Source organism: Triturus cristatus, chromosome 10, assembly GCF_964204655.1.
Source record: "Triturus cristatus chromosome 10, aTriCri1.1, whole genome shotgun sequence".
In the NCBI taxonomy this organism is placed as follows: Eukaryota; Metazoa; Chordata; class Amphibia; order Caudata; family Salamandridae; genus Triturus; species Triturus cristatus.
Window position 1 is genome coordinate 568,570,053 of NC_140593.1, and position 26,254 is coordinate 568,596,306.

Here is a 26,254-nt window from a genome sequence, read left to right on the forward strand (position 1 = left end):
GACCTTGTTGCACAAGTGTATCTTGAATGCTTTCATTGCAAGGAAGATCGCCATTAGTTCCAAAAGGTTGATGTGCATCCTCCTTTGCTGTGTTGACCATAGTCCCTGCACTGTGTAATTGAGTACATGAGCTCCCCATCCCTGGAGAGACGCGTACGCTGTCAGTATGATTTGTGGAACAGGCTCCCGGAACGGTCGGCCCTTGCAAAGGTTTTGTGGATTCCACCAATGCAGAGAGTTGTATGCCCGACCGCTCACCAACACTAGGTCTTTTAACTGTCCGTGGGCCTGATTCCACTGACGTGCCAAGCACTCCTGTAGCGGGCGCATATGTAATCTTGCGTGTGGGACTATGAAGATGCAGGAGGCCATCATGCCTATCAACTGCATAAACACTCTTGCTGGGAGTGAGTGTTGAGGTCTGAATTTCTTTATGAGCAACTGAATGCTGTTGATCCTCACTGAATTTGGCTGTGCCGTGGCTGCCAGAGTGTCTATGGTTGCGTCTAGGTACTGCTGTACGTGGTTGGGTTGAAGGTGGGACTTTGGATAATTCAGTGAAAAGCCCAGGCTGTGAAGAAGGTGAATGGTGTGGGACATGTGGCTGGCACAGTGCTGGGCCGACTTTCCCTGGATAAGCCAGTCGTCCAGATAAGGATAGACATGTATGTGCTGTCTCCTTAAGTGTGCCGCCACTGTAGCCAGGCACTTGGTGAACACTCTGGGTGCCGTCGTTACCCCGAAAGGGAGGACTTTGAACTGGTAATGCTGATTGAGAACAGTGAACCTGAAATACTTTGTGTGAGGGGTGTATGGGTATATGGAAATATGCATCTTTGAGGTCCAATGTTGCGAGAAAGTCTCCCTGACTGAGCAACGGTAGCACTTGTTGCAGAGTGAGCATGTGAAAATGCTCTGACAGAATGTAACGGTTTAGAGGTCTTAGATCTAGTATGGGTCTGAGAGATCCATCCTTTTTGGGGATTAGAAAATACAGTGAGAACACCCCTGATTCTCGTTCCTTTGCAGGCACGAGTTCTATGGCTCCTTTTTGGAGCATACTGAGAACCTCCTGTTGGAATAAGTGCAAGTGCTCTGCGGACATATGACGGTGTCTTGGTGGTATGTTGGGTGGAGTGGACGTGAACTCCAGACAACAACCGTACTGGACAATTTCTCTCACCCACCTGTCTGTAGTAATGGATTCCCAGACTGGCAGGAACATCTGTAGTCTCCCCCCGACAGGTGTTACGTGGTCGGGGGGGCAGTGACAAGGTATCACTGTTTGTTGGTGGCGGAGGACCTGGAGCTGTTGTTTCCTCTGCCTTTGATGTTGTTTCCACGGTATCCACCGCTACTATTTTTGTTATAGGTGGGCTGTGTACCTCCTTTTGTGTACTGCGACTGTTGGGAGTTCTGTGTTTTAGATGGTCCTCAGTTGCTAGAGCGACGAAAGGACCCACTCCGAAACTGCTGGGATTGCAGAGCCCCCACAGACTTGGCAGTCTCTGCATCTTTTTTGAGTTTCTCTAGGGTGGTGTCAACCTCGGGGCCAAAGAGGGAGTTAGGGTTGACCGGTTGATTGAGGATAGTTGTTTGTATCTCTGGTTTGAATCCCGAGATTCTCAACCAAGCATGCCTTCTTAACATGACGCTGGTGTTGATAGCCCTAGCTGCAGTGTCAGCTGCGTCAAGAGGGCATTTAATGCAAGCGTTACTAATGAGCTTCCCTTCTCTAATAAGTGTGTCTGCTCCTTCTTTATACTGATCTGGGAGGTGCTACAGCAGTGTCTCTAGGGTATCATAATGCGCCCTGTCGTATCTAGCGAGAAGTGCCTGAGTGTTGGCAATTCTCCAGATGTTAGCTGCCTGTGCAACAACCCTCTTTCCCGATGTTTCCAAAACCTTAGACTCCTTGTCGGGGGGAGGAGCATCACCCGTTGTCTGTGAGTTGGCTCTCTTTCAAGCATTGGAAACCACCAATGAGTCTAAAGGCAACTGTCCTTTTATGTAGGCAGGGTCCACTGGAGCTGGCCTATATTTTTTTTCAATTCTAGGGTTAAGGACTCTCGCCCTAGTGGTCTCCTTAAAAATGTCATTAGCCTGTTTTAGGACCCCCTTCAGCATGGGCAGAGTTTTCACAGATCTTTCTGAAGTAGAGAAGGTATCCATTAGAAAGTCGTCCTCAATAGGATCAGTGTGGAGCTGTACGTCATGATTGTTGGCGGCTCTTTCAATTAAGGCATTGAAAGCAGCAGTGTCCTCTGTAGGAGATGTTTTTGCCACATATGCCTGTGTGTCTGGAGCAGTATGTGTGTCCCCTGCATCCGTATTGTCCACCCAAGGTTGGTTTGGGTCCTCAGGGTCAGTGTCCACAGGATAAGTGCCCTCAGCATCACCATTATCTCCAGCATCCGAATCAGAGTGTGTGGGCGGGAATGGCTGAGTTTCTGGGGTGCCAAATTGAATATGTTCCACCAGAACTGGTGATGTGGTTCTCTTCTTTTTCAATGGAATCTTGTATGGCTCCATTGGTGTCTGTTACGATTTTCCGTTTGTATATGGAAAGTCTACCAGTGGTGGCGTCGATAAACTGCTGTGGAACCTCATCGTCGTGAGGCACTGCAACAGGTCTCTGTCTCATCTGTATTCCTGCTGGTGCATCGACAGGATTCTTCGGGCCGCGAGCTTCTTGCTGGTCGAGACCCTTCTTTGCGTCGAACATTTTCGGTCGCACCGCTGGTGGGAGGCCGAACTTTATATGCGTCGACGCGATGTGAACCGCGCTGACCGTCTTCGACTGCGGGGCTGTCTTCGCACCAGTTGTGGACGCCTTGTCGTGGATGTGTAATAACGACTCCGACACCTTCTGCTTGACAAAGGGCGATGGCGTCGTGGATTGGACACGGTCCTTCGACGCCTTCTTCGTTGTGGCATCAAGCCCCGTACCAGATGACGTCTTCTGGACCGGAATAGTGGCATGGGTTGGCTCTCGATGGCCGCCCTCCATATCTGTGTGGATGCTCTTCGGCGCCGATAATTTGGGGTCGGCGACCTTGGCTTTGAGTGTCGGCGCCCCCATTGGCTCGACGTCCCCATGACCTCTCTTGGCGTCGACAGCCGTCTTTTGTGTCTTCGGCTCAGAGGGCTTCGAGGCCTTGTCGCCGTGGAGAGACTCTTTTACTTTTGGTTTCGATTTCGGTGCCGTTGCCTTCAGTTTAGATTCTCGTTGATCGAGTGATGGCGCTTTGGATACCGATGGCTCTTTAGGATAGTTCGACGCCGGGCGTTTATGCGGGGCGGAAGAACTAGAGGAATGATCTTGGGTAAGGCCTTGTGGCGATCCCGCGACCTGAGCCTTGTCGAGTGCCTCCTTCGGCCCTGTGGTGACCTGAGGGCCTAGCTCATGTTCTGAGCCATCCTCCTCGGCCCCAAGGGCCTCTTCGTCGTCTCCTACCTGTACGACGACGTCATCCTCCTCTTCATCTATTATATGTTCGTCTTCGGCATCATAGTCGGATTCACGTTCCGACGCTGGATCCGACATCTCTCCCTGAACGTCAAGGTCCACGACCTCCTCATCTTCGGTCCCGAAGATGTTGTCCGGGTGCGGCGCCGCTTTCTGCGCCTCGAGCCAAGCTGCTCGACGAATGCAAAGGGTCTACTTCGATCGAAACCTGGAGCACGCCATGCAGGTGGCTTCGTCGTGGTTTGGAGAGAGGCACTTGTTGCACACCGGGTGCACGTCGAAGCGAGCATACTTAGCGTTGCAAAGAGGGCAACGCTTGAAGGGGCTATTCGATGTTTTTGATTCCATCGTCGATCTTGATCGGGCCTCGGACGTCGAAGGGCAAATGGCTAACTTCGATGAAACTACTCGGCGCCGAACGAAAACAATCCCGACGAATAAAGGCCTAAATACTCTAAGAGCTAAGATTAGGACATCCGAACCCAATGGCGGAAAAAAACAATCTAAGGATGGAGGGGATACCCATGCGCACTGTGGTCCAGGGGAGGAGCCACCTATCTCGTGATACTTCGAAGACTCTTCCAGGACAACAATGTGCAATCATCCGGACCCAACACTAGGCGGCGATCTATGCACAGATATGAATTCAGCAGCCCACATACCTCGAACATGACGCATTTACATGCTAAATATGCCATAAGAATTGTGAAATGGCATGATTACCTCATTTGCTTTGATAGTTTTTGTATAACCATGCATATTTTCTGTAAAAATTGATACCAAATATATATGTCATTGTATATATCAGATTGGTTGGATTCGATTATTGTACCGTGTTTAAAAAAGGATTGTATAAACAAAGGGTTCTAGTCACCCACAGTATTGTGCACAGTGTAAACAACCTCATTGGTTAGTTTTTTCTCTCAGCATTTCGTTACATATGCTTGAACTGACAGCAAGGATAACACTGTAGCACCTAGGTTAAGAGTTTCTCATATTAACTAGTTTATTTTGAAAAATAAGGTGTGCGCTGCCCCACTCCTTCACTAATTTAGTTATGCCTTTTTTTCTGGAGTCTTACTAACAGTTTTGAGGACCCATGAACATGCTGTAATCCATCTTGGAGATATAGGTCTACAAAAACAGAAACCGTCTGTAAACTATTTGCTAGATCATGCAGGGTTGGTGAAGCTATTACTGTGTAGCAAGGATGGACATTTTAAACTGCTTCCTGCTCTGGATGGTCTGATCTTCACAGGCATGGTATGCCTGAGGTAAAAGGTTGCGTATATATCCCAGAAGTCCTTACTGAAGGATTATGGGAGGGTGGTAGCACTGGGCAATGGTGTCGCTGTATCAGTCTTCTCTGAGGGCCCCCCACCACCATAGAGGTGTGGAGACTGGGAAGAGTACAACGTGCACCACAAGTTAAGTTTATTGGGAAGCGCAGCAGCCCACTGGCGCAGTCAACTCTTCTAGCACCTATGGTGCACAAGGAACAGCGCGTCCCACACGTCCAAGACGGACTCAGGAGTTGAAGGTTTATCTCCGTGTAACAGCTGGGGTGTAAATTTACAGGATTCAAGAAAGTACAAATACAACTGTATTTTCCTCAAAACACTCCAGGGTTTTGCTAGTGTTCGGTAATTAGATAAAAAGTAAGAAAATGACTTTAATGAGGAGTAAAAGCACTGAAATTTAAAATGCTAACAAAGCTGCCTAATGAACTCTCTCTGGATTCACCAGCCTCCTCTGAAAGAAGTTTTGCCTTAAAACACGAAAAATGTGGTTTGAAAAGATCAGTGAATCTACTTTGCTTTTTTTTGTTTCACATCTTTAATATTCAATTATTTTACTGTGTTAGCTGTAGCTCAAGGCATTTCATTTCTTGGTTGGTTTGTTGTGGAAAAGAGCAGGAACCCTATGTTTCCTGCCCCCATCTACTCTATAGCCCCTAAAGTTGGTTTTTTATACAAATGCCTTTTTGCCTTCTGGTTTTCTGCTGGACCTCTTTTTCACCCCTCCTCCAGAGTTTGAAAGGCGAGTTTCATGCCAAAACACATGACTTTCTCATTTGGTTTACAACCATGCATTAAACGTTATAGGGTCTAACGCACTGTTTTCATGTTTCCAGTTCTGAAACATGTTCACATCAGTGCTTTGTGTAAAGTAACCTCAAATGTGAGCAGTGCTCATTTTAAATAAACAAAGGAAGGTATAGTTGCCAAATCTTCTACAAAGTGCAAGAACCTAAAGGCAGGCTGTACAAAACCAGAAAATGATGTGCACAGTAAAGCTGAAAGGTACCTGGCAGTTATTCAGTTCCTCAATAACCTCTTTATTCTCTTTACTAATATCACACACGCAGATGAATTCTGCTTCCCTGTGTCCTTTAAAAAACTTCTCACGAATCCGTTTCACTACAGTCACAGCAGAACGGCCACTTGGAACTGAGCAGTTTTCAATGTCCCAAAAAACTCCAATTGGGGGTAAATTCTCTTGAATTTGACCAGCAACAGAAAGGTCTGGTGACCCTAAAACAGATAAATAACAAACATGAATAAACATTCCATTTGCAACACAATACCAAACAATAGCGAACACCAGCAGTTTACAACCACCACTGGCAAAGAGAGAAATGGAAAATGCTACTTACCAGTATGCATCTGTTCTTGGCATGTAGAGCTGCAGATCCACACACTGAGCATAGATCACCATCTGGTGTTGGGCCCGGATGTGTGCACTTGTTTTTGTCTTGGAAAAGTCTTTGGAAGTCACGGGATAGGTGACTCCTCCTTTGGATCATAGTGCGCATGGGCATCGGCTCCATCATCAGATTGTTTTTTGCCAGCAGGGAAATTATGGCGTTTTGTAAGAAACAGAAAAGATGCCCATGTATGCTGTATCTAAATAAAATAATACTGGAACAGATAAAGGTAGCCGGGAGGCGGGTGGGCGTATGTGGATCTGCAGCTCTACATGCCAAGAACAGATGCATACTGTTAAGTAGCAGTTTCCGTTCGAGGCATATAAGCTGCAGATCACACACTGAGCATAGATTGTATAGCCGTGCCCGCTTCTAGCGGCGACCACCAGTATCTGTTGCAGTAGTGTGAAGTAGTGTTTTGAGTACAGCCTGGCCCACACTAGCTTGTTTTGTTTGCACATCTGCACAATAGTGTTTTGTGAATGTGTGCGATGTAGACCATCTGGCTCCTTTGCCGATGTCATCTAGGGATATGTTCCCTAAAAATGCCCTTGAAACCCCTATCTTTCGGGAAGAGTGGGCTTTAGGAGGAACAGATAAGGCGCGTTTAGCTTTGTGATAGCAAATCTGTATGCATTTGACAATCCACCTTGCTATGCCAGATAGGGGGTTGCCTTTATGTGGTGGTGAGGACACGAAAAGTTGTTTGGTCTTACAAAAAGGTTTTGTTCTTTCAATGTAATAAAGCAGAGCTCTTTTAACATCTAGAGTGTGAAGAGCCCTTTCTGCAACTGTCTGTGGTTGCGAGAAGAATACAGGCAACTTCACAGACTGGTTGAGGTGGAAGGGAAAAATAACTTATGGGAGTTATTTTGGATTGGTTCTTTATTATGATGGAGTTGTAAGAACGGTTCTTGAATAGTTAGTGCTTGTAGCTCACTGACTCTAAGGGAAGTAATGGCTACTAGGAAAGCAACTTTCCATGTTAGAAACTGTAGTTCACATTTGTGCAGAGGTTCAAAAGGAGGACCCATTAGTCTTGTGAGGACAATGTTTAAGTTCCATACAGGGGAGGGGGCTACCCTGGGGGAAATTATTCTTTCCAGGCCTTCCATAAATGCTTTGATGGCAGGTATACTTAAGAGTTGTAAGTGTTGTCCATTTTGTAAATAAGCTGCTATAGCAGCGAGGTGTAACCTAATAGATGTATAGGCTAAGTTACACCTTTGGAGATGCAGGAGGTAAGTTATGATGTGTTGAATTGAAACATCTAAAGGATTGATGGTGTAGTTGTGGCAATATATCACAAATCGTTTCCACTTGGCTGCATAGCAGGCTCTAGTGGTGGGGCGTCTAGCTTCTCTGAACGTTCATACAGTCAGGGGGAAGGTTAAGGTAACCGAACTCGAAGACCTCAGGAACCAGATCGCTAGATTGAGCTGTGCTGGGTCTGGGTGTCTGATCTCTCCATGGTTCTGGGTTAAGAGGTGTGGGGAGAGGTGTAGTTTTTGGTGCGGGACTAGAGAGTTCCAGTAACGTGGTGTACCACGGTTGTCTGGCCCATGTTGAATCAACTAGAATAAGGGTCAGTGAATGTTACTGCAGTTTGCGCACCACCAGTGGGATGAGTGGGAGAGGCGGAAAAGCGTACGCAAATCTGCCTGACCAACTCATCCATATCGCATTGCCTTTGGACAATGGGTGTGGATATCTGGAGGCGAAGTTTGGGCATTTGGCGTTGTCGTGTGCGGCGAAGAGGTCTATCTCTGGCTGCCCCCACAACTGGAACAAGCATTTGCAATCCAATAAGTCTCGCAGTTGAGAGTTTGAGCTATTGGCATTGTAAATTGCAATGCCTTTTATTTACGTGTTGGTTTTTAAAACATAAATAAAAGGCATTGTTATTTACAAAGCCAATAGCTTAAACTCTCGCAAATGCTAGACCTATTGCATTGCAAATGCTTGTTAAATATTGGTTTAACAATGTCAACTAGAAAAAAACATGAAGGGTATACTCAGTTAAAATACACACCGCAGATGCCTGCAGAAGACCCCGAGTAAATACCAAAAACACAGCACCAAGTAAGAACTAGATTCAACTTGAATGTTTTCCATGGCATATTAATCACACATATAGAATACTTAGCATCATTTGTACCACAGTTTGGCTAGAATCTACTCCGATTTCAGTGAGGAATACAATTGTGACATCACCTCCTGTGACGTTATCGCACATCGCCTATGCTTATTTGCCCACTACTTGGTGTTTAACCCTGATTCCCTGCTTTTAGCATTCATAGGTTAGCAGCTTGGATCGGACGGTGGTTTTATGCAAGCTGCTGGGGGGTGGGTCAGTATGTGGTCGATCCCAGCTCTCTCATTGGTATGGGGTACATATGCAATGTTACTCTGTGGCTCGTGCATGGTGTCTGGCCTCGTTGGACCTGCCATTAAATGGTCAGTCTGTCTTCCTTGCATTGCAGCTGTCGCGTGGCATACACACGTGCACAAGAGGCAAACAGGAAAGGGTAGTAATGGGAAGGTGAGGAAAATTATTCTTTGACGTGGACATCGGTGGAAGGACGACAACAGCATATTAAGGCAGACAAAGAGCAAAGGGAAAGTAAGAAATTAAAAGCAACTGCAGGAAATGGACAGAGCTAGAGAAGGGACAAGGAATAGAAGAAAACACAAAGAAAACCTATTGAGAGCGAAAAGGAGCTACATAATTCAGAACAAAAGGAACCTGGCTAGAGAAGTATAGCAGGAAATACAGGAAGAGGAAAAGAATGGCAAGGAGAAACATTAGCCAAAAAAGAAGAAAACAGAAAGTAAAGAAAGAGTAACCAAACTGAAATTAAAAGAAAGCATCAAGAAGCGTGAGCAAAAACGTGTGGGCGAGGAGAGGCACATGCTTGGGAGAGCAGTCTGCTTTTTGGAAGCACTGCTCATGCTTGTGGCGCACCCCTGCGCGCTCCCGCAAGGTGTATGCCGCCACAAGCACGAATATGTGCTTCCAGAAAGAGCTGCATGATGGCTAAAGGTCATAGGCAAGACCTAAAAAGGGTTAAAGAACTTGTGGATGAAGTTCCCACTCGTGAATCTGTTGCGTTTGACGACTTAACAGATCGGCGATGCTGTTCTGGACTCCTGGAACATGTTGGGCTAGGAGAAAAATGTTTTGAGGAATAACCCATCTCCAAATGCTTTGCGCTAGTGAGAGCTGTAGGGAATGTGTCCCGCCCTGTTTCTGTATGTAGTACATGGCTGTCTTTGTCGGTGCAGACTAGGACAGCTTTGCCTGATATTTGCTTTTGGAATGCCTTTAGGGCAAGACAAATTGCTAGTAACTCCAGGTGATTGATAAGGAGTAACTTTTGTTGTGGAGTCCACCTGCCCTGCATGGTGTGATGTAATAGATGGGCTCCCCAGCCGGAGAGTGATGCGTCCGCTGTGAACACAATCTGTGGAACCGGCTCGAGGAGGTCGCCTATGGAAAGGTTTTTTGGTGTTCCACCACTGCAGAGCGCGATGAGTGCGGCCGTCCAACACCAGATCTGTTAGCTGATCTTGAGCTTGGTTCCACTGACGTGCTAAGCACTCCTGCAGAGGATGCATTTGGAGTCTTGTGTGAGGTACTATGAATATGCAAGAGGCCATCATCCCTATGAGCCGCATGAACACTCAAGCTGGAAGAGAGTGTTGCGGATGAAATTTTGTTAGGAGTCTCTGCATGCTTGCTATCCTGGCTGGGCTGGGGGTATGCAAGTGCTTTTGGAGGTGTCTATTGTTGCACCGAGGAACTGTTTTATGTGGGACGGTTGTAGGTGAGACTTTGCATGGTTTACTGTGAACCCTGTGAACTGTGAAGTCGTGGAGTAGCTGGATTGTTGCGCGAGTGTGACGTACACACTGATTGTATGAGTTGGCTTTTATGAGCCAATCGTCAAAATATGGAATGACGTGAATGTGCTGTTTTCTCAGGTGAGCTGCAACTACCACCAGACACTTGATGAATACTCTGGGTGCTGTGGTGACTCCGAAAGGGAGTACCTTTAATTGGTAGTGCTGAGCTTCCACTACAAACCTAAGATATTTTCTGTGAGAGGTGTGAATGGGAATATGAAAGTAGGCGTCCTTGAGATCTAGAGTGGCAAGGAAGTTGCATTGTGAAAGGAGAGGAAGGACTTGTTGAAGCGTGACCATGTGAAAGTGGTCTGAGTGTATGTACAGATTTAGGGGTCTGAGGTCTAGGATAGGTCTCCGATCAGTCCTTCTTTGGGATGAGGAAATACAGGGAGTAGACTCCTGTGTTTTGCTGATGCAGGGGGACTGGTTCTAGTGCATGTTTTTGTAGGAGGGAGATTACCTCCTGTTTTAGCAGTGCTAAATGTTCTAATGACATTGGGTGCTGTCTGGGTGGTATGTTTGGGGGAGTAGAGATGAGTTCCAGACAGTAACCAGTTTGAACGATATGCCTCACATACCTATCTGTGGTGATGGTATTCCAGACAGGAAGGAACTGTAGTAATCTTCCCCCGACAGTTGTGGGATGGTCTGGGGGAGCGGAGGGAAGTCATTGGGTAAGGGTGGAGCCAGAGCGGGTGTTACCGTTTTGCCTCTATCTTTGTTATTATTCCCTCTGTAGCCTCCTGTCTGATAACCCTTGGTGGATGTGGTTTGGGTGGGAGTCTTGTAAGACGTGGAGGGGTTGTCTGAGGAATAGCCTCTGGAGTTGCCACTGTAAGAGGAGCGACGAAAGGAGCATCTGGAAGCTTGCGATTGCAAGGCTCCCATTGATTTAGCCATGTCAGTGTCTTTTTCCATCTTCGAGAGATCAATCCACGGTAGGTCCGAACAAGTGTTCCTGGTCAAATGGCTGGTTGAGAATGGAAGTTTGTACTTCAGGTTTAAAACCCGAAATGCGTAGCCAAGCGTGTCTACGTAGGAGGACACTTGTGTTTATGGCTCGGGAGACGGTGTGTGCCACGTCTAGAGCGCAGCGAATGAAGGTGTTAGTGATGAGCTTACCCTCTTGTATGAGGTCGTTAGCCCGGTTTCTATATTTGTCAGGCAGGTGTTGCAATAGGGTCTCTAGCTGGTCGTAGTGCGCCCTATCATACCTAGCTAACAAAGCTGGAGTGTTGGCGATACGCCATATGTTAGCTGCTTGAGACGCTGTGCGTTTAACGGAAGCGTCCAAGAGTTTGGACTCTTTGTCCGGAGGTGGAGCATCCCCTGACATTTGAGAGTTAGCCCTTTTTCTGGTGTTGGAGACTAACAAATCCAACGGAATGTGGCCTTTAATGTATACTGGGTCTGCTGGGGCGGCTTTATATTTCTTTTCTATCCTTGGGTTGATAACCCTAGCCCTAACAGGGTCTTTAAACACTTCAGGTGCATGTTTAATTACCCCTTTCGGCATGGGTAGAATGGAGGTGGTCTTTTGTGAGATATCAAAAGTATCCATTAAGAAATCCTCATCCACGGCGTCTCAGTGCAAGTCAACCCTGTGGTACTGTGCAGCTCTGTGAACATGCTGGTTGAAGCCCATGGTATCCTCTGGAGGGAAAGGTCTAGAGGGATAGATGTCGTACTGTGGCACGTTAGGGACATCTGGTGTATTGTAATCGTCCCATGGGTCTGGGGTATGAGGTGGACTAGGATCCCCTAGTGGCTCATCATCTGCACCCTCCCCTGTGTCATCAGAAGTATCATCTTCGTCCACTGGTGGAGGAGATGGTGTAGGAGAGTGGTGTGGTGGAGGAGGTGGAGGTGGAGGAGGAGGGATCCTGAGAGGAGATGTCGCAATGTCCCTCTTTTTAGGTGCTGGAGCCGGTGTAGGCGAGTCCAGTGGTCTCTTTTTAGAACTCAGAATCAGATGACCAGTCTTTGGATCTTTAAGAAGAGTCTTGTGGGAGGCATGTCCTTCGGTGCCGATTTTTTACGGCTCCGAATGCTTGCGCGGCAGACTGTAGAACGGTTTTGTGCTCTTTGGGCTTGGAACTGTGAAGTTTTGAGGTGTCTGTAGGGTCATGCGGAACCGGTTCCGAATGCTTTTTCGGCTCGAAGTTTGAGTGCCTGTAGTCTTCGGTAGTGGTTTTTCAGTCGGTTCCGATGTTTTTTTTTTTTTTTTTTGGAGTCCAGGGATTGGTGCCGGTATGTATGGGTGCCGAGTGCATTAATGCGGAGGCAATAGTGGGCACCAAGGAGGACGACTGTGTCTTTTTCGGTGCCGGGGTCTGAGTTTCAGTACCAATGGCAGGCTGACTCGATTCAGAGTGGCCTGAAGGCTTTGTTGTTGGCTTCTTGGCAGGGCCCGGAGGCGGGGCGTGAGAAGTACTTTCTCGGTGTGCACCTGGGCCCGAAGGTGAAGGTTTGACCAAAGCCTTTTTTGGTGGTGGGGGGAGGGGGTCGGGGTCGACGGCAGTACTTCCAACCCATTGCCCAGGAATGATGTCGGAGTCTGCTTCGGAGATGCTAACAAAGCCTTCTTCGACTTGCTCCTGTTCTGGTACATAGACACCCTCTTGGAAGATGTCGTCAGGAATGGAAGTAGACGAGCGAGCCATTGTTCTTCAAGCTAGACGATCCTGAATGGTCTTTTTGGAGCAGAAAGAGGCACAAGGTGGACAGTCTCTGGCCTCGTGCTCCGGTGAAAGGCAGAGGTTACACACCTCTTGCAGATCTGTGTGTGGGAATATCGACCCACATTGAGGACACTTCTTGAATGGAGTCCTTTCCATGAGCCAGATGTAGAGGCCCAGGTAGGCCCAAAGGCCTTCATCAACTACCAGAATCGAGGACTTGAAAGTTGGTGAGATGCGCATGGATCGGGGTTCTTGATCGAAAACAATATCGTAGAAAAGGGTGAAGGATTGCGTGTCGAAAGTGGGATCGGTAACGGTACTGAGCTGGAGCGCGATAAACATATCGTAGCCCGATGGTGGAAAAATACAATCTGAGGATGGAGCCGATGCGCACTATAATCCAAAATGAGGAGTCACCTATCCTGTGACTTCCAAAGACTTTTCCAAGACAAAAACAAGTGCACACATCTGGGCCCAACACCAGATGGCGATCTATGCTCAGTGTGTGATCTGCAGCTTATATGCCTCGAACATTGTGTTATGAAACATGTTGCAGTGATTCAACTATCTTCTTCTTTGATAGCTTTATTTCGGTCAGTGACCATAAAAGCATAGATAAAATATATACAGACATAAAATACATAAATAATTCTGGTTTTGAGTTAAAAAATTATTAAACAACAGTTATCAAAGTAGAAACACTAAGAAATATACAGTGCACATGTACAATCACTAGTAAAAGAATAACATTTTTAAGAGGGACCCAACGCCTTTAGAATCCGGTTGCGCGTATGCCAAACATTGGTAAGAAATTTTGCTAATGCAATAATTCAACTATCTACAATTAAGTCAGTTTTAGTTTTTTTTAGATTAATTCGCATTAATAGACTGTAAATATACGAGTTTAACATACATGGCAGTCTGCAATCCCTGTGCAAAAAAGCTCACCTTTAAATTCCTTATTACAGTCGAATTGTGAAGTGTCCTACAATTAAAAAACATGACATTGCTGCTCAAATGTAGTAAGTTATTACAGTGGAGTTGTAACGCCACTTAGCCTGCTACAAGAGCAGGAGGCAAGGGGAGAGATGGGTCACAGAGCGCAAGTACTGTTGCAGATTGAATAGCCACGATCTGTTTTTCTAACACAAACAGTGATGAGTAGGAAGGTGATATTCATGGTAACAGGTTCACTTTTTCCATTGTACTGGCCATTACGGCAAAGACCAAATATTTGAATGTTTCCATAAATTCTGCAGTACACTACTTTTTATTGAATCAGATTCACATTTACTGTAATATCTTTTTGCTAAATATTGATGTCTGCACAAAATGAGGTAACCTATTTAGAAAGTCCAGACGACCCTTATTGGCTTACAGGGATTACATTTATAATCCCAATTGCTCTTTTGTGTTACTGCGGGCGAGCTTTAGGATTATCAGAAGGTAGTATTAAGCATTTGTTGGCACTACTACAGACTTTACTTGGGTTCAACCATCACCACTAAAGTGGTGGAGTTGGAGTACAGTTAATTATTTAAATAAAACCTTTTTTTTTTAAAACCCACACAACCCACAGAGCTGGGACGAGAGGTATCAGAGCAAAGCTGCCGCATTTCTGGTCTGGCATGTCAGTCAATCAACCTATTCATGTGTTGCCAAAAAAGAAAAGAAAAGTGTAAGGTGACTGAGTTAACTATTGAAATGTTAGTATGAAAAAATACTTTCAGGTAAGAAGTATACAATGATGCAAAACATCAAAACACTCAGCTACCAAACAGCTGTTATTGTAGTGCAGTGCTTACATTCATGAAATAAAAGTAATGAGTGCCAGGGCTCTCATCAGGAGGCCACTGCAGCTCACCACATGATGACCCTGCCAGCGCTGCCAATTACAGTACCAACACTACTAATGATCACACTCTTACAAGCGTGACAATTCAGATTACTCCAGGCACCCAAAGCTGTAAGAATGGCTTGGGTGGCCAGTATTAGTCAGTTTTAGTATATATTGAATTAATAAACAACTACTGTTGTGCTCATTTCTAAATTAGACAGCGGCAGCATGTGGCAGACTGTCGTAAGTGCTGGTGTTGGCAATTAAGTGCTGGTGCTGAGCAATGGAAAACACTGGCTCAAATTAAGCACTGTTGTATTGCCAACACAAGGTTTCTTCTGACATACATTATGCACAGGAGCTGTCTGAGCAGATCAACAATTCATGCAATGGATGAAAACAAAAAGCACACGTACATAGTAGGGAATATTCTTCAGTTGTTTTAAATCTGTTTCTTGGGCAGAAAACAGCAGTAGAGTGGAAAAGCCAACACATGTTTCGTCTGCAGGACTTCGGCACAGCTTAGAAGTAACGCAGAGGTATGGGTCACTTATAAACGTTTGTGAAGCCGATGTAGGAAGCTGGATCTTTATATAGTATAGCAAAAAGAGGTACGCTGTGCAAAGGGTCACAAGATGCTCAAAAAGGAGCCCCATTTTTACATGCTCATCCCCCCTTTTTGTCTGGTATTCGATGCAATGTTGACAGAAAGGGCACTGGGTTCCTGCTATCCAGGTCACCAGTGCCAGATCGCTTGCCCTGAAACGGTACAATTGTTCTCCCAATCAGCAATTCCTTTGGCACCCTTGTAAGTACCTAGTAAATGGTACACCAGGTACCTAGGGCATGGTTGCCAAAGAGGGTCCCAAAGGGCTGCAGCATGTATCATACCACCCTAAGGGACCTCACCTAACTCATGCAGACTGCCATTGCAGGCTGCGTGTTTTGGTGCAGACAAAAGTGAAAACACAACATGGTACATATCCCTGTGTACCATATGCAGACACTGCTTGCAGTAGAGGTAAACAACCCTTAAGGCAGGGAGCATTATACTATGTGTTGATATGATCTGCATGAGCAGATATACCCCTTTGATGTCAGTCAATTCTTAGATGTCACAAGTGAACAGCAAAACCATTTCAAATACATGCGCTGGACACTGGTAAAAATGTGTTCCCCAGCTACATTATGGCGTCACTGAAATATATGGTGTTTGGTATGAAACACCTTGTATTAATAAATCCACACTGAGCCCAGTGATGGATTTATTAATATATGCACTCAGAGGGCAATCTTAGAGGTGTCCCCTGAAAACCTACCAACTACTAGTGTACTGTCTGACTGGTTACAACCAGCCTACCACCACAGACTAGTTTGAGCCCAAGGGCTGAGCGCCCATTCTCTCGGGATGTCAGGAACAAAGCCTCTCCGGCAAAGGGCATTTAACACCACCTCCAGCAGAATGGCTTGTAAGGAAAATGCTACTTACAACAGTATGCATCTGTTCTTGGCATGTAGAGCTGTATAATCTCATGCTATGCATAGATCGCCTTCTAATGTTGGGTCCAGATGTTTGCACTTTGTTTTTGTTCGAAGAAGTCTTTCCAGTCACGAGGTAAGCGACTCCTCCTAATGGTGATAGTGCGCATGGGCATCGACTCCATTCTTAGATTGTTTTTTTCCACCATCAGGTTCGGATGTGTATTGCTGCGCTCTGGTTCGATGCCGTTTTCGGACCCCTTCGACGCAAATCCACTACCCGTGGCTATATTATCGATCGCGGTTACCCATTCGACGTGCATCGTCTTACTTCGAAGGTTTTCCGATCGGGACACTCGTGGCATGCCGTTGGGCCTACCAGCGCCGACTGCACTAGCAGTCAATGGAACGAACTTCATTCAAGCTATGTCTCGGGTGACGTGCTAAGTTTCCACGCACCGACTTGCACAAAGTTTGCAACCTCTGCTTGTCCCAGGAACACAACGAGAACAACTGCGAGGCGGGTCGATGGTTTCAATCGAAAAAGACTCTTCATGACCGTCTGGATCTACGACACGAAATGCAACACCAGAGCAGCTCCGCACCGGACATCTTCGGCGAAAATTCTGACACTGAACATCAACCTCAAGGAGCCGAGGAAGAAGAACTTAACTCTGTCTGAAGCCGACTGACACGGAAGAAGAGGAGCAGATTAATCCGGGTCAGCGTACCGTGCGTAACGATACCCCTTTGCCTCCTCAACATAAGACGAATGCTCCGGTCCCTCCTCTGCCCTCAGGCCAAGGACAGTACCGAAACAATGTTACAGACGCCCCACGCTCTGGCCCGGCTCCGTAACAGAAAGACAAGCCTTTCGGCTCGGGCTCGAGCTGGCCCCACTCCGGCGCTGTACCAACACCTTCGGCACCGAAACACGAGTCCAAGTCAGCGACACCGAAAGGTTCGGAGCCGAAACCTTCAACGCCCAAAGGCATGGAGCCCAAACCTTGGACACCGAAACCGACTTGTAAGGAGACACACTCTCCCACTAAAGAACCTCGGTCCAATGCACCGCCTTCGGATCCGCAGCAGAAGAAACTGGTAATCAACACTTAAACAGGGCATATTCATGCCACTCTTCCAAAGAAACGGAAAATTGACCTTTCAGAGGACTACCACATTTCTCTCATAAGGAAAAGTGTGGGTACTAACCCTTCTACTTATATTCCACTTCCTTCTCCTATTGATACTAACTTGCTCATTTCACCAGCAAATTCACCACCAGCACCTGATCCACAGGATGGTGGGGATGAGGATCAGGATAGGTTACAGGACACTGACCCTTGGGATGATTATCAGACAGACCCAATTACATGTAATGACCCCGATTTGTATCCCTCCAGACCCTCCCCACCTGACGACATCGAGTACACTGAGCTCCTTAATAGGGCCGCTTATTATAATGGGGTGGAGTTCCATAAGGAGCCTTTAGAAGAGGATTTCCTCGTTGAAACACACTTCTTTCCAAAGAGCTACTCGCACCTTAACAATGCTCAAAGGAATGTTAAAGCACACGGATGAGGTATTTAAAGACCTTGTAAGATTCAGGATAATTACACTCCGGTTTACATTTGAGGCCAGCTACCCTTAGACTCTCTTGTAGTCTCCAACGCGCGCAAGAAAGCTAATCTGCAGACCACAGGTGAGACCCCTCCTCCTGATAAGGAGTCTAAGCTAATTGATGCCTTGGGCAAATGAGTGGCTTCGGAGGCAGCAAATCACTGGCGCATTGCCAACGCTCAAGCTTTGTTGGGTCCCGATGATAGGGCTCATTACGATGAGTTAGAAAGACTCGCACAACATTTACCTGATGAATACAAATCTAAGGCTACTTACCTTATTCAGGAAGGTAAACTTATTACCAATACATCCATTAGGTGTGCCCTAGATGCAGCAGATAGCAGCTTGTGCAGTCAACACCAGCATACTATTACGCAGACATGCTTGGCTAAGAATATCAGGCTTCAAGCCAGAGGTACAAATCCCCCACACTAAATCAACCATTCGATAAGGAGCAACTCTTTGGTCCCGCTGTCGATACCTCGCTGGAAAAGATGAAGAAAGACACTGAGGTCGCAAAGTCCATAGGGGCTTTGCAGTTACCTGCCACTAGGGGATCCTTTAGTCGCTCCTTTTACAGGGGTGGTTCAAACAGCATGTCCACCGAAAATCCCTCCTCCTCTTACAAGGGCAATAATCAATCTCTCTCTTCAAGAAGTTATTTCTGGGGAGGTTTTAGAGGAGACAATGGCAAGGGAAGAGGCAGAGGTAACTCTACCTGCACTTCCCCCTCAAACAAACGGTGACTTCCTTCCAATAATCCCCCCCCCCCCCCCCATCATTCCACTCCTGACGGGGAACTACTACCCGGCTCTCAGGCATATACTAGACCTCAGAGAACAAAATCTGTACATTAAGTCGGACCACTTTCACATGGTCACACAACAAGTGCGCCTACTCCTTCAGCAAGGTGACTTTTTGTCCAACTTGGACTTAAACGACGCATATTTTCATATTCACATTCACCCTGCTCACCGGAAATACCTCAGGTTTGTGGTGGGCGGACAACATTATCAATTCAAAGTTCTCCCATTCGGAGTAACTACAGCACCCAGGGTTTTCACCAAGTGTCTAGTAGTAGTCGCGGCTCATCTAAGAAGACAGCACATTCACGTCTTCCCCTACCTAGACGATTGGCTAATAAAAGCCAGCTCGCAACATAGCTGCATAAAACACACTCGAAAAACAGTCCAACTGCTTCATGACCTGGGGGTCACAGTATACCTCTCCAAATCGCATCTCCAACCATCCAACACACGTGTACCTGGAAGCCACAATAAACACTTAAAAAGCTCTAGCATATCCCAACCCAGTCACGATATGCAACATGCAAACTCTAATAGCTCAGTTTCAGCCTCAACATTCATTACCAGCTCAGGTATTCATGCAATTGCTAGGAATTATGGCATCTTGCAGTCTAATTGTTCCTTATGCAAGACTCCAAATGCGTCCCTTACAAGAATGCTTAGCACGTCAGTGGAACCAGGCTCAAGGTCAGTTATCAGATCTAGTGTTAGTAGATGGCCACACTCCTCGCTCTCTGCAGTGGTGGAACACACAAAACCTTTCCAAGGGGCGGCCATTCGTCGACCTAGTTCCACAGATAGTACTAACAGCAAACATTGCTCACTGGTTGGGGAGCTCATCTTCAAAAACATACCATTCAGGGGATGTGGAATCTGCAGCAAAAGCAGATCCACATAAACCATCTAGAACTGATAGCAATTTTCCTAGCATTGAAAGGCTTTCAACTTCACCTGATAGACAAAGTTATCCTGATTCGCACAGACATGACAGCAATGTACTACATACAAAAATTGGGGGGGGGGGGGGGAGGGGACACTCTCCAGCTCTCACAGCTAGCCCAGAGCATCTGGAAATGGGCCATACCTCAAAAAATATATCACCTTCCAGGAGTAAACAACCAGATTGCAGATCTGCTCAGTCGTCAATGACAACAGATCCACGAATGGGAACTTCACTCTCAAGTCCCCCTCCCATTCTTCCAAATGTGGGGCTTCCCACAGATAGATCTGTTCGCCGCCCACCTAAACGCAAAATACCCAAACTTCGCATCCAGGTATCCACACCCATTGTCCAAAGGCTATGCGCTATGGATGAATTGGTCAGGGATAATTGCTTACGCTTTTCCGCCTCTCCCACTCATTCCTTTAGTGGTTCGAAAGCTCAGACAGCAGTCCCAGACACTAATCTTAGTTGCTCCCACATGGGCTGGTCAACCCTGGTTCACAACCCTATTGGAGCGATCAGTAGTTCCTCACCAAAATCTACACAATACTTCCAATCTTCTCACTCAGAACCATGGAGAGATAAGACACCCATATCTCAGCCATCTCAACCTTGCGATCTGGCACCTGAAGTCCTAGAGTTTGGTTACCTTAATCTTCCGCCAGACTGCATGAATATTATAAAAGAGGCTAGGCGCCCTACCACAAGAGCTTGCTATACAGCAAAGTAGTAGTGGTTTGTCGTTTACTGTAACAATCAAATCAATCCGATAGACGCCTACAACAAGACTAGAACAACATGTGTCAGGGCAAGTGACCAAAAGAGAGTAACAGAGCACATTCACCATGCTCCCCGCAATGACCTATGAAGTGGAACATAGGCAAATAGAACTTCAACCCACCCGACTGCAGCATAAACAAGTAGACCCCAAGGCAATGGAGGGGGAAGAAGAGGGCGGAGGGAGGGTGGAAGAATATGGGATCTTGTAAATTAAATTCCAAGGCAAAAAGCTTCAAAGAGACGACCGCCATTAGTATGCAAATCTGGCTTTCCTCAGAGGTGAGGAGATGCCAATTCACTTGACAAGGGTCCATTTGGTGCCTGGACAGGCAGGAAAATTAGTAGTCAGAGAGCTGTGTTGAGGCTAGGTCCACCCCTAAGGTGGGCTACCTGATGAGGACATCTTGGCGATGGCAAAATTGGGGTCTCTGGGACAGGGTTAGGCCCACTTCCCACAGGCGTGGTTATATTGGAGGCGTAGTGACCCCCGGGGGTAAGTAGCCCATTGGCTTCTGCTCTACACTCTAACACCCATGAATCTAGTATTTAGGGGAGTCCCTGGCACTAGGAAATCAGATCCCAAAGACCTGAAAGAAGGAAGACACTGAGGAGCCACAAAATTAAGAACAGAGGACAGCAACTTACTTTGCGCCAACCCTGCCAGCCTTCCTGCTATCTGATAATTGCACCAAAGACTGCTCGTCCTGCTCTGCTGGCGCCGCCAAAAGCCTGAAAGTACTTCCAGCCTTAACCCAAGACGCAGGAACTCCTGTGGAACAGAAGCACTGCTCCCCTGCATCTTGCAGGTAACCCAGAAGAGTTGTGAAGACTACGAACTGCCAAAAACCGAACACCGGAAAGCACCACTGCATTCCTGCCCCATAGCCAGAGTTGAAGTGAGCCAACAATGCCAATGTGGTCCCCAGTATCTCAAGAGAAGCAGGCCACATTGGCTTTGCAACAGTGGACTTCCTTGCGCCGCCTGCAGCCTCCTTGTGCAGGCCCCCTCTACTGCGAGTGTCTCCAGTCAAGAAAACTCCAACACCTGAGACCACCTCTGCACCCAGTTGCCCGGCCTGACATAGGTGCCCCTACATCTCCAAGCATCATGTGACCAGAGCTTCATTGTTGGTTTTAGCCGGACTGGTCTCCTAGTCTCTGCCTCTTTTTGACTGGAACAATCCCCATCGACATACACAGGTCACCTGACTCTGTATAGCACCTCTGCACCTGGCCGCCCCAGTGCTGCCAGAGGAGACCGGTTGATGCTGCCTTGGACCTTGCCCCATACTTCAGAAGATTGGTCCTGCAAGTCGCAGTAAAGTACTTCTATGCAGTATATGTCTTTCCTACATAGGATATTAACGTGGCAGTCCACTTTTAAAAACTGTAAAAATTATTAACTTGAAACGTACTTTCCTGATTATTATGATCTTGACACCAAAACTTGCCCCTGTCCACTTCTAAGGAATACCTGGACTCTTTGCACAATATACTTCTTTTTGGTATCTAGATAAAGAGACCTCTTCCTTCAGTGGTTCAGGATGATCATCAGTGCTCCGACATGCCATGTACAATGTAGGGCAACTCGTTACCTCAGGAAGTAAAGATAATTACCAAAACAAATGGGACTTACATTTTAATCAAAGTTAGAAGCTGGTTTATCTGCCAAAGGATATCAGGAAGAGTTTTGCACAAGCAGCTAGCAACAACCCGTAAAGACTTAATCCTCCCACCACCTTTTCCTTAGCACTTCTGGAGGGACCATAAGAAGCCGGTCAGCTACCTTTAAGGCTATGCTGGGCAATAAAGAGCATAACTACTTTAGGTAATCGGGTACAGGTCGAAAGTGTGACTCATGGATGGATTCAGGTTTTAAACGAAATTTTGGACTTTCTATAAGTCACTGCAGTGTTTATAGGACGGAAAAGACATGGGTAGTCCTAGGTGAGTTAAAGACTCCTCTTGCACCAAGGATAACTATATTTGCCTTAACCATCCTATATGGCTTTATTTCACCCCCTCTGCCAATTTGGCAACAAATGTAGATTGACTAAAATGGGGATACTATTCAGACAATAACAGTTACCTTGTAAGACGCAATTACTTTCAGGGTGAACCACATATTTCTATTTTGTATAGAATACCAAACATCCCAGTTTCATTTTTTCAATCCCCTAAAGAGTTTCAAATGAAAACAGTGTTCCCACTATGTCGCAGTTCCAGTAATATACACCTCCCAACATCAACAACTTTTTTTTTTTTTTAAGGGAGTGGGCTGAGACAGCAAGTTGGGAATGAAGAGAGTGGCAGAAAAGTGTAGGTGAGAAAGGGGTGGGGAGAACCATCTGTACCAACAGTATATCATATGTAAACAGCACACAAAACAAAACCACTGAAATTTAACATAAAAAATAAATTTGCAGTTGCACTTGAAGAACCACCTCCATTTTTACCAAACTTTCTGGGTGTTTGGGGGTGGGTGGGAGGATAATGTGGGGGGGGGCTGTATAAACTTTCAAAAAAATGCTCACCGTATTTATGGGATGTTTTGCAGGGACTTTTTGCCAGTATTAACGATCCATCTTTTGTGGTTCCCTTTGTTCCACAGCCATTGCACAACGGGACAGGAATCGAAGCGGAATGTGTACTTGAAGGAATACTTGGCCAGATTCTACCAGAATCAATTACGCTATTTCTGGTAGGCTGTAAAAATAGAACATTTTAATCAAAACATTTTAACTTGTACCATGCAAAAACAATGAATTAAACACTCATTATTAAAACAATCAATACTTCTGTAACATTTCAAATGTGTATCAGTACAAATGCATAAATAAGAACTGGAAATTAAGGTTGTATGACTATCTCCGTGCCAAAAACGGTTTGAAAGTTATTTTCACTAAATGTCAGAAATTGAGCACCTCCTCAGCCTTACATCAGCAAGATACAAACCATCATTGTGAAAGATTGGGTCCAAACACTCTTAATTGTAATCTAGAGAGCCTTAAAACAATGTTGCAAAACTATTGCTGTCGAAAATCTTTTCAGCAGTTTCAGAAATGCTGAGCCGATAAATAGACAAATTGGCTACATTTACAACGCTGGCTCAATGTCTATACAGCAGTCGTTGGCAAGTCAACTACTCAGGGGGATCTGTGACCACTTAGAACATTTATTAAGCAAGATTATGAAGGCGTATGCACATTACAAGCAAATTGTAAAACTACAAATGCTAAAACGCTCTGTAAATGCGATGGTTTTTGACATTGGAGGCTAGTGAATGATAGCTTTAACTGAAGAAATGGTAAACGCTGACAAAAAGCTTCCATTTAGAAGGGGGGGGGGGGGGAGTTAAAGGCTAGAATCTAGTATCTAGTTTAATTTTAGAAAAATAAAATTCTGAAAATGTTCAACATTCTAATTAAACTTACCATTTTCGTATATTTGTTTCGGAATCAAATAAAATATTTTAAAATGTGCGTATGTGTTAAGTTGACGTTTAAAAAAAAAAAAAAAAAAAAAAAAAAAATCGACCCTCATTTGATATGCTATCTTTAAATAACAATGCTTAAATGCCCCCAAATCCCCTCCCAGGAAACAGAACAGCAATTAAAGCGGTCCCTAAATGTGAATGATGTAGCCAAAGCTTCAAAGGGATGTACTTTTCTATGCTTACAAGTGGCTTGATCAGTCTATATTGTGATGACTGCCTAGAGGCTCTCAAAGTGAATTAATAACACATGCAAATGATGAGCTAGGAAGTTATTTTCTTACAGACAAAGCACTGTCAAATGATTACATAGCAGACGGACACTTTCTCCATGAAATGTGGAGATCTTACGGTGGTGTTTGGGTCGCAGGTCGATGACATTTTGTAAAATGGCCTATATTCCTGCTATAGAAACAGAAAACAGGAAGCCACAGTCCCTATTGCTCCACTTCATTTACAAAATCCTTCTACAGTTTCTTGAGAGCAAGCTCTTGAAAAGTCACAGCTTTAACAAAAGAATGGATAACGCGGCTGTGAGTTTCGCGTTGCTTCACAATTATCCTGATCAGATGGGCATCATAACCAATATTTTTAGGGAGGATTTCAAAATAAAGACAAGCAGGGGAGCTTTACCAGTACCAACACTCCAGAAAGGTTCTCTTGGGATACACATTGCTGCACTGGTATGGGCTGGTATGTTCTTGCCTATGATAGCAGGTTTCACTTGTATTTCTCTCCAACAGCACAATACGTTGAGCTCCCAACAGGCCACCATTGTTCCTCTGCCTCATCAGGCTGTATTTTTTGATACTCTTACAAAAATGTAGGACCACTTTGTGAGAAAGTGGGTTTCTGTTGCAGTAAACCCCACCCCTTTTTTCTTTTTTTTGTTGCCAGACTACTGATGCTCTTTGACTTGGTGTGCCCAGGGCTCCTGGCAATCAGGTGCCGAGTGCCTGTGTTCCTTTCCTAAAACTGCCTAACAGCCTAAACCCAATTGGCATCTCTGGCCACATGTCAGCCCCTGGTAAATGGTACCCTAGGTACCCAGGGCCCTGTTACCAGAGAAGACCCCCAAGGGCTGCAGCACTTTTTGTGCCACCCTTAGAGGCCCTGTGACCTGACACACACACACACTGCCTTTGCAGGCTGAGTGTCTTGGTGCAGAACAAAACAGAGTCGACATGGCAAACATCCCTGTGTGCCATGCCCACAACACACAGCCCTGGCATACCTCAGTCACCCCTCTAGCTGGGTGCCCTATGCCAGTGGTGTGGTTACAGGTGCACGAGCCCTGTATCCCTACAGTACCCAGGTCCATTCCTGGGCACTGTAAGTGCAGTGCTGCCATTAAGAGTATATGGTGCTGGGAGGTCGTCAACACGAACTCCACAGCACCATGATGGCTACACTGAAGTTTGGTTTCAAACTTCTCAGCACATTAAACCAGCACTGATGCCAGTGTGGGATTTAATGCAAGATGCACGACAGAGGGCAACTCAGAATTGCCCCTGAACCGAACCTAACCTACAATCCACGTCCTGTTTGAGAGGTTGCCTAGGCTGCCACACAGCAGACATGTTGCTGGACTCCTGGGTAGAAACATCCGCTCCCCTGGGTCTGCAACAACGCACATCCTGGGCGAGGTGCGAGGTCTCCTCCCCCAGGATGGGCAGGGGAAGCTTCAAATGCATGCCGCCTTTGTGAGCTTCTCCAGGCCGCTTGCTGTACTCAGCAACTGGCCCCCACCAGTTCTGACCCCCAAGCTGGCGGGAAGACTGGCGGGAACCCCCAAGGGAGGAAAAGGGGTGTGCCAGCCTCTGCCAAACCCACCCCTCAGGTGGGGGAGGCGAGGTGATGCACATCTCTGCGCTCTCGCCATCTTGAAGATGGGGAGCCCTGCCCAATCAGGACTAGGCTACTGCCCCCCCTCCCACAGGAGAGTGGCAGGATAGGTGGTGTACCCACCCCAGTGAAGGGACCCATTGGTCTCAGACCTTTACCTACCTGTAAACGCCGCTAAATCTAGTATTTAGGGGCACCCTGAACCTTCCTTCCTCAGATCCAGATTCTGAAACAAGCACGAAGATCAAGAAACTAGAAGATCTGCAGTGCAGCTGCTAACAAGAGGAAGACATCAACTGATTTGGCCCCAGCATTACTGGACTGTTGACCGTCGAACCTGCTCCTGCTAAACCCCGGCATCTCCAGTGGTCAGCAACCTCAAAAATCCCGGAGGGCCGGACTGCCTTGTGTCTCTAACCAACTGGGACTCCCACGAGCAGTGGTACTGCTCAAAGCAAGTAACTGACCCCTGGCATCAGCCAGGAACCGCGACTCCTACACACTCTGCACAAGCCAAGCCTGGCCTGTGCTGGAGTGGATAAAAACCCAGAGGACGTCCCCACGGCGACTGTGACCCCGAATCCAGCACCCAAGGACCCACCTCGATCCTCCTGACGGCGCCTGCAGCCTCAGAACCAGGGTCCCCTCCAACTGCGACCAGCAGAGGGTAAGATTTCCCGACGCC

At 46.4% G+C, this 26,254-nt stretch overlaps 1 protein-coding gene across 6 annotated transcripts in view; it reads right to left on the bottom strand.

Moving 5' to 3' along the window:
* Window positions 1-26,254, bottom strand: part of MARF1 (meiosis regulator and mRNA stability factor 1) — an 891,622-nt gene that overhangs the window by 667,375 nt on the left and 197,993 nt on the right. For all 6 annotated transcript variants that reach the window (XM_085632075.1, XM_085632071.1, XM_085632074.1 and 3 more), the window contains 2 exons: window positions 22,766-22,937; window positions 5,777-6,003 (listed from right to left, as the gene is read on the bottom strand). In XM_085632075.1, coding sequence (XP_085488201.1) covers window positions 5,777-6,003; window positions 22,766-22,937 — 399 coding nt within the window. The remainder of the gene's footprint in view (window positions 1-5,776; window positions 6,004-22,765; window positions 22,938-26,254) is intronic.